Raw genomic sequence first — 14911 nt, forward strand, 5'->3', positions numbered from 1 at the left:
TGCTGATCTTGTGATTAACAATCCAACATATAAACCACTATGCCATTAAGATTCCTCAAAGCCAGTGTTATCAAGTCAAAATTTCTACTCGAATCTCAGGCTGAATTGTGTCCATTTCCCATAATTGACTTCTTGTATCAAAGTGAAGTTTGAGTCAATTCTTAAAACACGTACTGAACACTGATTGTGGTGATTACTGCACGATTCTTCTTGATGATATTGATCTATTGAATTATATGATATGTGAATTATCTGTTAAAACTGACAAACAAGAAATAAAGAATAAAATTAAATTAAAACGCTGTTTAAAAAAAAGAACACATGCACTGATCATACTACTACCCTCATACTCAACTTTAAAAGAAAACGTACAACATTTTGATCTCAAGACTTAGAGTCGGTCCAGACACATGTGACTCTTCCCAAAGACCAGCCAGCATTGCAGTCGGTCTGCTAACCCTAACCTTCCCATCGCTTTGAGGAGCTTCCCATCAAGCAGTGGCCAGGAGAAATGGGGAGCTAGGTTGGGTGGAGTGGCCTTGATAGCACAGTGGTTAAGCGTTTGGCTGCTAACCTTTTCCAATCTGGGGGAAAGATGTAGCAGTGCGCTTCTGCAAAGATCGTAGGTTTGGAGATCCAGTGGCACAGTTCTACTCTGTGCCGTGGGGTTGCTTTCCATTAGCATCTACTCCAGGACAGTGGTTTACTTTGGGTTGGTTTTTAGGTTGAGAGGAGAATTCTGTTTACATATACTATCCCTGCCTTTAGTGAACAGCATTGGAAATCTCGCTCCTTGTTTGCAAAATTTAGGCCTTTGCATTGATGATATTCTTCATACCTATGTCTTATGCCCTAGTGGTACGGTAGGGTAAGCATTAGCCTGGTAACTGAAAGTTGGTGGTTCAAATATACCAGATTCTCTACTTGAGAAAAGTGACACAGTCTATTTCCATAAAGATTTATAACCTTGAAAACCCTATAGAACAGTTCTACTCTGTCCTATAGAGTCAGAAGATGTCAGAATCAACTTCCTGGAAGTGGGAATGGGAAGTCTTGATAGATATACTATACTTGCCTCTTTGTCCCTTTAATATCCCCGTGATCAATTTTTTCTACACCCTTGCTCAGGCCTAGGAAACCCTAGTGATTTTTCCTATTGCCCCATTTGTTTCACCCGGAATATTGAACTCTGTGTGCCTTGGATCCAATCAGGGAGCCTGCTGTTGTCAAGTGCTACTCTTCCTCAAATTTAGCTCTCCCAGTATATTAAGGAGGAGTCCTAGTAGTGTAGTGGTTACTCATTGGGCTGTGATCTGCATGGCCGGAAGTTCGAAACCACTAGCAGCTCTGGGGGAGAAAGACTGGGCTTTCTATTCCTGGAAACAATTATAGCCTTGGAAACCCACAGGGACTGCTTTGAGTCAGCTCTGACTCGATGGCAGCAGGCTTGGCTTTGGTTGGAGTGCATTGAGGCGCTCTGGTGGTGCGGTGCGTTATGCCTTGGCTGCTAATTGCAATGCCAGCAGATCAAACCCATTAGTTGCTCAGTGGGAGAATGATGACGCCTTCTGCTCCTGTAAAGGTTTACAGCCTTGGAAACTCAAACAGGCAGTTCCACTCCATCCTACAACAGTGTCTGGGTCATGGAAAACTGGATGACAGTGACTGGGAGTGTGTGTTTTCATTCTGTAGGGACACAACCTCTTCTGTGTCATGGATGTGGTTGTTAAGTGAAGTCGAGTCAGTTCAGAAGGAAAACTGCCCAGTCCTGTGTATTTGATGCATTAGGAGGGTTCAAGTGAGAATTTCTTACAATCTGACCAGGTTTTTAAATGGGTCCTCCTTTTCACTCTATCACTGTTTTATGACTTTTAAAACTTTTGTTTGTTTGCTTTATTTCTCTTATGTTTTCGTATCCAGACATTCCCCCGATACTGTATTAGCTTCCATCGTTTATATTGTGGGGTGTCCATCGGTGAGAGAAACAAAAATCAAGTCATTCTGAGTCTGCTAAGAGCATCCTTTGTCCAATTCAAATTTTATCTACTTTCATCTTCCTGGGATGGGTAATAATCCTCACTACTAGGCCTTTCCCCATCACACACACTCATGTTTGGATTGGACTTACTATTGCCTTGCTTAAATCCCCATTTGTGCCTCTCATCTTTCTTTCAAATCCCGCATCACCCAGTCTTGTAAGCTTGTTCGCTCGAGGCACAGGCAATAATGGCTGACAATCTAAAACTCACTCCATCATGCAGAGACTACCTTAAAATTGTATTTATTTATTTTAGTTCTTAAATCTACCCACATGTTCTTCAAGTACCTTGAATAGCAGTTGCAGTCTTTAAGAGAGGGGCCTCCCAAAAGGCATTTATAGAGGTCTAAATAAACACATGTACATATGCAAATATATTTATATATGGGGATGGGGAAATAGATCTATGTGCATATATTTATAGGTTTAGTATTAAGGTAGCAGAAAAACATGGGCCTCCACTCAAGTACTCCCTCAATGCAAAAATACTTTCTTCTATTAAATTGGCATTCTATGATGCTCACCTTCCCGACACAATCCCTGAAGACAAAGCGGGTGAATAAACAAATGTGGTGAAGAAAAATCATGGTGTTGGCTATCAAAAGATATAGCGTCTGGGGTCTGAAAGGCTTGAAGGTAAACAAGCGGCCATCTAGCTCAGAAGCAACGAAGCCCACATGGAAGAAGCACACCAGCCTGTGTGATCACAAGGTGTCAAAGGGATCAAGTATCAAGCATCATCAGAACAAAAATTCTTATCATAGTGAATGAGAGGGGGAGTGTAGAGTGGAGACCCAAAGCCCATTTGTAGGCCACTGGACATCCCCTTACAGAAGGGTCCTGGGGAGGAGATGAGCCAGTCAGGGTGTGATGTAGCAACGATGAAACATACAACTTTCCTCTAATTCCTAAATGCTTCCTCCTCCCCCACTATCATGATCCCAATTCTACCTTATAAATCTGGCTAGAACAGAAGATGTGTCTGGTACAGATAGGAACTAGAAACACAGGGAATCCAGAGGAGATGATTCTCTTCAGGACCAGTGGTGTGAGTTGGTGATACTGGGAGGGTAGAGGGAGGGTAGCTTGGAAAGGGGGAACCAATTACAAGGCTCTCCATGTGACCTCCTCCCTGGGGGTGGACAACAGAAAAGTGGGTGAAGTGAGACATCAGACAGGGCAAGATATGACAAAATAATAATTTATAAATTATCAAGGGTTCATGAGGGAGGGGGAAAGAGGGAGGGGAAAATGAGGAGCTGATGCCAGGGGCTTAAGTGGAGAGCAAATGTTTGGAGAATGATGAGGGCAATAGTCAGGGGAAGCCAGCCCCTAACACATCATTACGGTTCTGATAGGGGCAATTGTACAGCGATAAGTGTAGATCATAGTAAAGTCATAGAGAGCATGAGAGATAGAAGTGAAGTACTGCAGTAAATGGAGTCAGACAACGACGATTCATGGTAGCATGCTCACCTCTGCCCCACTAGATGGTCCACGTGGAGGGAGAGAGAGAGATCTAATGCTAGCCTATTAGATGTGCAAGCCCCATAATTACAGGTGAGGACATACGTCACTGGAAGGGGCTGTCCTATAGGTAATACAGTAATTAGAGGGGGGTGGTCTAGGGACATACACGCAATAGGAAGGGGAGGGATTGGGGTTATACGTGTGACAAGATGGGCAGATCCTAGGTTTAGGATGGCGGCTTAACTTTGACCTATTCCCTAGATCTCCATAGAACTATTGCCAGTAGGGTGTAAACCCCACCTTCTGGAACCAAATAGATGTCTGCAGGCATCCATTGAGTTTAACAGCAGGGAGTGGGGCCTGCCATATAGTCTGGCAACTGATAACGCTCTGGGAGAATGTCTGAGCATCTGGCCTCCCCCCACAGGCAATGAATGTACAGATGTACTTTACACAATTGATGTATGTATGAATTGTGATAGGAGTTGTATGAGCCACGAATAAAACGATTTAAAAAAGAGAGAGGGGGGCCTCCATTGATCTGATGATGGGCTGTCTGCAGTTTGACACCCTTCTCTTCAATTGTTTCCCTCTTTGTCTGTGGAGGACACTGTACTCTTGCGTGCACTCTCATGTCACTTCTTCTCCTTTTGATTTAACAGTGACTAAAACACCTGCCTTCTTATCTTTCAGAGCACTGTGAACACTGCCCTTGCAGAAAAATCCAGTTTGGGCTTAAAGACTTCATGTCCAATAAGTAGGGCCCAAATATCAGCTAAGGCACCTCATTTTACCACAAAAGTGCATTAAAAAATGCACCGAGAAACTCGGCTTATACTCGAGTATATACGGTAGATGTTTCCCTTCCTGTCTGCAGTTAACCCTCTGTGGCAAGCATAAAATCGTTTCCTGAATTATGGCCCTTTTATCTAAAGCATTCTGAACTTTCTCCCCTTAAGTACTTGCATTCCTTCTCCACCGACTCCGTCTGCTAGAATAAGGCGTTCGGGCTTCCAGGTATGCTTTTTCCTTAGTAAAACTTTGGCCTTTGGTCTTAGGATGATCTCATTCAAATTTCCTTGCACCTCAGTCCAAGTGGAAGCTATATTTCCACAGTAACCAGGGCCCTATTCCACTTTCATTATTTATTAAGAAAACCACCGTTCCTCTGTGGCTGAGGTCACAGCTTGGATCTTAAAAACCAGAAGCCATGGACACAGTGTATGTGATTAATGGATCTACAGGTCCCATAGTGATCGGAGGTGGTATTGGGTACCTCTGAACAAGCCACGTCAATCCAAGCGGTAGCCCAACCTCATTCCTGTCCTTGGAACTTGATCCAATTCCAAACAAAACCCTGTACTGGGAAACAGCATCTGCCACAGCAGTCGAATGCTACCAATGCTCATTCTTATCCCCAGAATTTAACGCTAAATGCCAGATCCTGACACACAAGTGCTTTATCGAAGCCCAACACTCATTGCCATCAAGCCAGTTCTGACTCATAGCAACCCTACAGGGCAGAGTTGAACTACCTCATTGGGTTTGCAAGACCACAATCTTTATAGAAACAGCCCGCCACATCTTTCTCCCACAGGAGAGCTGTGGGATTTGCGTGCTACCAGAGCGTCTGCAGTGTAAAATCTGGGCCTGCAGTGCTGCTGAGAAAGGCACTGCGCACACCAGTGAAACAGCTACACACACACTTTGGCAGCGGTGTGTTAAGAGAGGAAAGGAATCATTGTTTTTTCCGAGAACGTAATCATTGTTGGGCAAGCCGTCCTACTGTAGGCGAGGCAAGTACTGTCCACAGAGACTCTCGCAAATGATTCCACTGGCCCCGGCCCAGAACTGTGACGACTGCAAGCAACCAATCTCAAAGGTTCACATGGGCAGAACTTACGGAGGGCCTGCCTCCTCCCTCCTGCCTAGGTTTTCTAGTTGAGCCAGTTGACTGACTCAAGGCAATCCCAACTTTCTCAGACTAGACCCATGTTCCACTGGGTTTTCTTTCTTCCTTTTTAAATGTTTCCTTGTGATTTGGGTGAGGGTTTACCGAGCAAATTGGTTTTCCATTTCATAACTCACAACACATTTTGTTTTGGGCATTGGTGGCAATCCCCACAATACAACAGCATTCTCTCTTCTCCTCCCGGTGTTTACTATTTCATTCTTTTCTCCTATTCTTTCCAGCTTTTTAAGCTTTTTTTCCTGGACAAACGCTGTCCTTTGGATCTCATATGACTGATCTAAGGCAGTGATTCTCAAACCTTCCTAATGCTGTGACCCTTTAATATAGTTCTTCATGTTGGGGTGACCCCTCAACCATAAAATTATTTTTGTTGCTACTTCATAACTATAATTTGGCTACTGTTATGAATCAAGCGACCCTGATTCAAGGACTGTGAAAAGGTCGCTTGCCCCCAAAGGGTTCGCGACCCACAGGTTGAGAACCACTGTTCTTAGGTGTGTGCTGCTCCCCTGTGTGCTCATTCACATGGAGTACAGGCCTGTCTGTCCGTGAGCTCGAAGCTGAGCCATAGGAGTAAGTTCATTTCCAGGCTGAAGAGTGGCTACGGATCATAGGCTCAGGCTTCTACCAGTCTCTATGAGACTCGGCAGCCTACTAATTTAGAATTTTGTTCCACAGTTTTCTCCTACTCTACCCAAGGTCCAATGGCTTGTTTTCTGAAGTAGATCACCAGGCTTTTCTTGTGAGGCACCTCTGAGTGGTCTTGAACTTTCAGTTAGCAGCCAAGCATGCTAACCCTTTCCACCTCCCAGGGTTTCCAGGCTGCACCAGCAGACTTGCTATCCCAGTGTGCTGCTCTGTGCTTCCCATGCCTGCGCAGTATCTCTTTGGGTTGCTCAGTGAACCACACAGTTAATAATATGTCTACCTTCCTCTCCAGTTTCTTGAATGGGTTGAAGGGTAACAGTAGGAGTCCGACAGATACATTTCAAATACTGAAAATATTTCTTGTGATAGATGGGGGAATGACCACCACTGGACTTTCTATTACTTCCACTCTAGTTCGGGACATTGGAGAAACACATCGATGAGATCGTTTGGGTATCCAGAGCGCAGTGAGCAGGCTTAATACAACGCAAGAAATGAAGATGCAGAGCTGCCTATGGTTGGTCCCTCGTCTCACCTCTAAGCAGCAGATAAGCCACCTCGCCTTCCTTGAGGAGCACTACGGTATATTATGAGGAAACCAGTAGACGATGTTCTTCCAAATACTTCTACAAGAGAGGAGAGTCCAACTTGATGTCAAGTAGGAAGGATCAAAAGAAGGGAAAAATGATTCCTGAATTTTGGTGTGCTGTCATCTGTGAGCTAGCCATTGGGATTCACAGAACCGTTGTGGGGTTAAGGATGGGTTTTAAGTATGTCTGTTTTAATTTGAGTAGTGATTTCCAACTAAGGGAGAATTTTCCCCTCCTGAAACATTTGGCAATTTCTAGGAGCCCTGGTGGTGTAACACCTGGTGCCCCACGGGAGAAAGATGAGGCCGTCTGCTTCTGAAAAGATTTACAGCCTTGGAGACCCTATGGAGCAGTTCTACCCTGCCCTGCAGGGCCACCACACGTCTGAATCAAGTTGATGATAATGGGTTTCTGCAGGGAAAACTTTGATTGCCACAACTGGGGGAGTGCTACTAGAATGTGAGGGGGTACCCTACCCCCACAAAAGTAGAAAAATGCTCTGCTGGACAGAGCTATTGTAGTACGCATGTTTCCCGCTAGGGGAGCATCAAGCAACTTGCTCTGAGTTAGTGCACCCCGTGGCATCGCCTAGGAAGGTCACAGTGAATTTTTTTTCTTTTTTGTGAACACAGTTTTCACAGGAACCTTGTTTTTGTGAAGACCAATTTAAGAGAACATTATGCAGTGTGAAATTTTGTTTTCTGCTCAAGAAAAATGCCGCAGAAACTGTTGTGATGTTGAACACAGCTTACAAAGACAGTTTTATGGGAAAAAAACTCAAGTGTGTGAGTGGTTTTCTCATTTCAAAGAAGGTGAAATGTCAGTTGATGACAAACCTCATTCTGGACATTTGTCAACTTCCCAAAAGAATGAAAATGTCAACCCTAGTGCATTTGGAGTTTGTTCTACCAGGTCAGACGGTTAATCAAACTTTCTGAAAAGATTGCATAACAGTGTGCTAACAAAAAAGGCCTGATTTGTGGCAGATGGGGGGACTGGTTTTGCCACCATGACAATGCACCTACTCACACAGCCATCTCAGTATGCCAGTTTGGGGCAAAAACCAGCATGCCTCTCTAGCTCCATGGACCTTATTTACTTGACCTCGCTCTGTGCAACTTCTTTTTGTCTCTGCAAATGAAGAGGAACAGGAAAGGACAGCGCTTTGATGACATAGAAGAGATGAAGAAAAAATGAGGGAAGGCCTGTCAGGATTCCAATAGATGAGTTTGAAACATGTTTCCAAGAATGGAATCACAGATTGACAAAGGTATTAACTGTAATAGAGAGCACTTTGAAGGTGATAAGGTTGTTTTGTAAAAAAAAAATTAAATATATAATTAAAAAATATTTCTGGAGTTTTTGGTACCCCCTCATATAGTGGGTAGAGGCCGGGGGTGCAACTAACCAGCCTGCAATACCATCAGCACAGGAATTCCCTGGTCTCAAATGTCAATCATGCTGCAGTTAAGAAACCCTGAGCTGGAGCTTGAAGGGGGAGAATAGGATAATGAGTCATAGAGCACTGAGTACTGGAGGGAACTGTGGATGTGTAGGAGGCCCTGGTAAAGCAAACAGTCTAGTACTGGTCTACTGAATGAAAGGTTGGCAGTTCAGACCCACCCAGAAGGCCCTGGAAGAAGGCCTAATGACCTGCTTCTGAAAGAGCTTAGGCAGGAAAATCCTATGGAGCAGAGCATGGCAACAGGACTGCCATTCATTAAAAATGAGTTGATGGAAACTGTTTTTGTTTTGTTTTTTAAGTCAACATTTTAAGTCTCTGTCCAAATTAACCAACATTTACTAATCACCAACTTTTTACCAGGCACTGGGCTTGGTACTGGGGGTTAAAAAACAATCAAGATATGTGTCCTTTGAAGTCTTATAGCCCAGCCAGAGAGAGGGGGTTACAAAAAAACCTGTAAAAGTTTAAAGATTCTTGGAAAAATGTGCTCTTACTATATTTAGTAGCTCTTGGAATAAGGGACCTGTGTGTTCTTCAAAACCTTTCTGTAGAAGGGACAACATGGGAGACACAGTGGGAATTGCGCCCGATCTGATCCCGCCACACCGAGGCAAAACACTAGGGGGTGCAACAGAACAAAAAGGGAACAGAGCAGCGAGGTCCCCAGGGAATGCTGAAGGTGGACTTTAGGGCCAGGGTGTGGTGCCCCAACAGACAGGACTGGAAAACAGTCCTAAAGGCCAACAAACAATCCTTGAACTAACTACAAGCTTTTCTTTCCTGTTGTGTTTTGTTTTGTTTGTCATTGGTTTGTTTTTGCTGTTTTGTATATTCCTGCTTGGTTTTGCTCTGTCTTGCTTTTGTGCATGTTATTATCTCTTCAGGTCTGTCTAAGTAAGATAGGCTGGATGAACAATCTGGAGGAGAAAACAACGGGACCGACAACTCTGGGGGGGACATGGGAGAGGGGAATTGGGGGGAAAGGAAGTGGTGTTAACAAACCCAGGGACAAGGGAACAACAAGTGATCCAATTTGGTGGTGAGGAGGATGTAGGAGGCCTGGTAGGATGTGATCAAGGGTAATGTAACCAAGAGAAATTACTGAAATCCAAATGAAGACTGAGTATGATAGTGGGACAAGGGGAAAGTAAAAGGATCGGAAAGAGCTAGGAGCCAAAGGGCATTTATAGAGGTCTAAATAAAAGCATGTACATATGCAAATATATTTATATATGAGGATGGGGAAAGAGAGCTATGCGCATATATATATAGGGTTAGTATTAAGGTAGCAGAAGGACATTGGACCTCCACTCAAGTACTCCCTCAATACAAGAATACTTTCTTCTATTAAATTGGCATTCTATGATGCTCACCTTCCCGACACAATCCCTGAAGACAAAGAGGGTAAATAAGTAAATGTGGTGAAGAAAGCTGATGGTGCCCGGCTATCAAAAGATATAGCATCTGGGGTCTTAAAGGCTTGAAGGTAAACAAGCGGCCATCTAGCTCAGAAGCAACAAAGCCCACATGGAAGAAGCACACCAGCCTGTGTGATCACGAGGTGCCAAAGGGATCAAGTATCAGGCATCATCAGAACAAAAAAATCTTATCATAGTGAATGAGAGGCGGAGTGTGGAGTGGAGACCCAAAGCCCATTTGTAGGCCACTGGACATCCCCTTACAGAGGGGTCTCAGAGAGGGGAGGAGCCAGTCAGGGTGTGATGTAGCAACGATGAAACGTACAACTTTCCTCTAGTTCCTAAATGCTTCCTCCTCCCCCACTATCATGATCCCAATTCTACATTACAAATCTGGCTAGAATAGAAGATGTACCCTGGTACAGATAGGAACTGGAAACACAGGAAATCCAGGGCAGATGATTCCCTTCAGAACCAGTGGTGTGAGTGGCGATACTGGGAGGTTATAAGGAGGGTGGGTAGGAGACGGACAACAGAAAAATGGGTGAAGGGAGACGTTGGACAGGGCAAGATATGACAAAATAATAATTTATAAGTTATCAATGGTTCATGAGGGAGTGGGGAGCGGGGAGGGAGGGGAAAAATGAGGAGCTGATGCCAGGGGCTTAAGTGGAGAGCAAATGTTTTGAGAATGGTGAGGGCAATGAATGTACAAATGTGCTTTACACAATTGATTTATGGATGGATTGTGATAAGAGTTGTATGAGTCCCCAATAAAATGATTTAAAAACCCCTCTTTCTGTAGAAATTCATATAACTGCTTATCTTAAAAAAGATGAAGCCTGATAGGATGACAATTACCTCCCAAAGGGAAGCTTGGTATGTGAGCGTGCTGGAACCTCAATTTTTCTGAGATTAGGAAGTTTGTTAGTGATGCTTTCTTTTGAGTATAGGGCTTTGTGCTCTCATATTAAAGCACTACAACAGCTTGTTCTAAGATTTAAGGGGCCATGCATGTGTTCATAGAAGAAAAAGTACAGAAGTCAACACAGCATAGTTTACAAAACCAGTTAGCATGGAGAGAATGATGGTGTCGGGAAAAATGACAGGTCACACCAGACACAGTGTTCTACAGGACAGCTCCCCACCACAGTTCCCTCATCCAGAATGTTGACAGCACGGAGGTTAAGAACCCCTGAACTTTGGGGTTTGAGTTTGACAGGGAAAAAGGGAGCATGAGTTATGTAAGGAACTATCAATACGGAAATGAAATCAACTATTAAGCTCCTTTCTATGTGTGTTCACTTAGCTGGACAAACTGGAGGAAAAACAGAAAGAAACCTACCGGCGCATGTTAGAGCAGCTGCTGCTGGCTGAGAAGTGCCACAGGCGCACTGTGTGTGAGTTGGAGAGCGAGAGGCACAAGCACACAGACTACATGAACAAGAGCGACGACTTTACCAACCTACTGGAGCAGGAGCGGGAGAGGTAAGGAACCCACCCCCCACCCTCCACCCCGGAGCACATCTGGATGCCTGTAGTCTTTTCTTCTCTGTCTCCCCCTCCCACCACCATAAGTGACACTAATGTCCAGTGACACCACCATGCACCTGTGCCAGTCCCCTGATATGCATATGAACACTGGATAATGAGTAATGAAGATGGACGAAGAATTGACCCATTTTAATTATAGTGTTGGCAAAGAATAATGAAATTATAAGGGTTACCAGAAGAAGGAGCCCAGTTGATGTGGGCTACATGTTGAGCTGCTAACTGAAGACCAGTGGTTCAAACCAGCGCTCCAAGGGAGAACAGTGAGGCTGTCTGCTCCTGTAAAGATATCATGTCTTTGAAATCCAAAGGGGCAGTTGTATCTATCCTTAGGGTCCCTATGAGTCAGAATAGACTCAGGGTTAGTGAGGGCTTTTTGTTTTTTGCCATAAGAAATGGTCTGTATTAAAAGAGGTACAGCCAGAAAACAAAGGCAGTGAGATTCCGTTTCCTAAACCTTGGGCATGTTATCAGCAGAGACCAGTCCCTAGAGGAGGACATCATGCTTGGGAAAGTGGAGGGTCACTGAGGAAGAGGACGGCCCTCTGTGAAATGGACGGACACTCACAGCTGCAACCAAAAACCATCAAGCTAGAGATTGATTGCTACTGGCGCTTCATCATCAACGAACCACCTATATCCCAAAAGCTGCTCTCTTAATTACTTCTTTACTAAGTAAGGGATCCCTTGGGTGGCACACACTAGAAGCTCTGGTGTTTTAGGGTTATGGGCTGGGTTGCTCCCTGAAAAGTCGGCAGTTTAAAACCACAAGCCACTTTGCAGGAGAAAGATGAGGCTTTCTCCTCCTGTACAGAGTGACAGTCTCAGAAAGCCTCAGGGGCCAGTTCTGCCCTGTCCCATAGGGTTGTCATGGGTCGAGCTTGTCTTGATGGTGGTGAGTTTGGCTTTTGTTTTGGGTGGCACAAAAGGAGCCTGGGGGTGCCATGGGCTAGGCAGTGGGCTGCTAACCACGTGGTCTCATGTCAGACCCATCAGCCTTCCCGTGGGCGAATGATAAGGGTCTATCTGCTCCCCTTAAGCCTGACTGTCTCGAAACCCTGTGGAGCAGTTTTACTATAGGATGGCGGAGGGTTAGAGTCATCTGAATGGCAGTGGGGTGGCTGGGTGGGTGGCACAAACAAGCGATGCTGCAACTGAAAGATGCCACCCAGAGGCCTAGCATCTGCTTCTGAAACCTCCACCATTGCACCCTCGGGGGAACATGGTTCTACCCTGACCCTTACAGCGTTGCCAGATGTCAGCATCCACTTGACTGGGAAAGTTGGCATAATCTGCTTTTCTTGTGGGAGTTGATCCGCTCACTCTGGAAGGCAAATTCTGAACCTTAAGTATTTTAAATGAACCCCATTTATTCCTTCAGCCAGTGGCGGAATTTTTAATATTTCATGTATACATTCCGTAATGATAGGAACTTCCTAAAAGTTACATAACTCTTCAAATTCAGTGTGAAAAAAATTCAACCTCATTGTATGGAATCGGTCCTTGTAGGTTGTTTTCTCTCCCCAGGGAATGCCACACTTGAAAAAAGTCCTCATATTGAAAAATGTTGTCATGATCTCTTTTGAAACTACCTGAACTTTTTAAGAATCTTCTTTCAGATTGCTCTCTTCGCTCCCTTCCCTTGGCTGAATGGGCGTGCCTGAACGGACAGTCAAGTCTAATCCTTTGAGTTCTCAAACCTGTCGGCCTGTGTTCAGGTCCCGCACTTTGAGGGCCACTGGGAACAGCCTTCCCCCTTCTTGACCTCGCTTGAAACAGCTTTCTCTATCCTGAATAGATATCGCTGACTCTGTTCCACCACCACAGAAGAGATCTGGTTTTCCCAGATTCGTTTACTTACCAGACAAACTTTACACACTCCATCTCCTCAGTCTCTCTGAGTTTTCCCAATCTCCAACTCTACTTACCAGAAAAGCGATCACAGTAAGGACAAATAAAAGCATGTTAGGCCTTTTTCACTTTTAGTCACGTTTACGGATTACTGAATCTTTGTACAACTCTTGGAGAAGAAGACATGAGAAAACAGGATAACGGCACAGCCTGGCTGGGGTGCTATGTAGCACACTTCCAACCTCGTATTGTGTTTGGCGTTGTGTACTGCTCCTTAGAGCTAAGGTCTGGCAGCTTTGAGTTTGAACAAACAAAGAGCTGATTTACTATGTTGAGTTAATCAACACTGAGAATAAACCCCATCTCTTTAATCTCTCCCGAGTTTTCCCAATCTCAAACTACCATATTACAAACAAGGTTCTAGGGGCAGTATAAATTCCATGTACCCACAATAGCTACCTACCTCAGTGTCTTGGGTTTGAAAGAGGTCAGGCGAAAAAAGGAGCAACCTGCTCAATAATGACCTTCTAACAATCAAGTCATTTTGAAGGGCATCTGTGTGAATGCATTATTTAGAATCAGATCAGGCTGGCCTTTCTACATTTCCCCACGTACACTAAATGCCGGAGCGGCACCATTTCTCTAATAGAATTGTTTTACTACGGAGATGCAGATGCCAAAGTAATTATCCCGACAGTTTCAATGTCTTCTTTCCGTGCTTCCCTGGTTTTTGTGTTCTGTGATTGTAATAATATTAAAGTAGGAGGGAGCCTTATTGTTGCGGATATGTACCGTCTATCCTGGACGTGTGCGTTTGCCGACTTCAAGTTGTTCTCTTCTAGATGAGCATTTCTAACCTCCAGGTCCATTTTTTGAATTGTTTGATTATATTAACACAACAACCAAAATCTCTCCTGAGCGAAGTGCTATGTAAAAGCATTTTAAAAACAAAGCAAGCATTTGAGAATGATCTTAAGATACATTTGGTACTTTGATGCATCACCACGAGGACCTGTAACCCAACCTTGCTGTTTTAAATAAGAATTCAAGAGACCTTGAACTCTCACTTAAGTGTCAGGCAGCTTTCAGGTTTTAACATGGTATTTGGGGCCGAAAAGGTTACACTTTAGTGTTTTAATTTTTTCCGCTGTCGATGTGTTCTTCTCTGATCAATAATGCCCGAGTAATACCAGTGCACACTTCTTGGGCACACCCTGACCGCCGCAAAGAGTGATGCTAAATTGAACGCCCTCCCCTGAGACCCTGATAACTTCAGTTAGCATCCCTGAGAGGCGCTGTGATCTGAGGCGTCCACTGTGACTGGCTTGCGGGGTCCCGGTGCAGCGATGCCTTTAGGATTTTCTCTAAGGTCATGCTTGCCTGGATTCCTGCTGCCCTTTGGAAAGGACCCTGGCTAAGTCTGCTTTGGGTTAAAGCCTCTTTTTGAAGTAAGCGGTCATAATTAGATCTACTTATGGGAGCTGGCAGGAAGCTGACCCCAGCCATGCTCTCCTGTGAGCCAGGTTGCCCTCTTCCAGGTCAGTCCCCTCCTCCAGGTCACATTTGGGGCCCGAGGCCCAGGCGCCACCTCCCGCTGGGCTCCAGGCCGGCTCCTAATGCAGTGCCTTTCTGAGCCCAACTGGAGTCCGTGAATGGTGCTAAGCCCTGTATTGGCTTCTTTGTTTGCACCCTTTCCCGACCTCTGAAAAGCCTCTTTTGGGGAACAGAAAGACAGAGCTAAGAGCTTCCTTCGCAAACATTTCCTTTTGTTTCATCCATGAGCAGGAGTAAAGGAAGGCAGAAAGGGAGGCAAGGGCTGACATAAGTCTAGAGGAGATGCTTTGATTTTGTTATGAGATGGGACCTCTCTGCGGGCCGTCTCCCCTGCAGACAGCTTTTAGATTGCGG

At 44.8% G+C, this 14911-nt stretch overlaps 1 protein-coding gene across 6 annotated transcripts in view; it reads left to right on the top strand.

The window, feature by feature from the left end:
* Positions 1–14911, top strand: part of FILIP1 (filamin A interacting protein 1) — a 307485-nt gene that overhangs the window by 222678 nt on the left and 69896 nt on the right. For all 6 annotated transcript variants that reach the window (XM_075554872.1, XM_075554874.1, XM_075554869.1 and 3 more), the window contains one exon: positions 10911–11089. In XM_075554872.1, the coding sequence (XP_075410987.1) occupies positions 10911–11089 (179 nt within the window). The remainder of the gene's footprint in view (positions 1–10910; positions 11090–14911) is intronic.

This window comes from Tenrec ecaudatus, chromosome 7 (assembly GCF_050624435.1).
Source record: "Tenrec ecaudatus isolate mTenEca1 chromosome 7, mTenEca1.hap1, whole genome shotgun sequence".
NCBI lineage: Eukaryota > Metazoa > Chordata > Mammalia > Afrosoricida > Tenrecidae > Tenrec > Tenrec ecaudatus.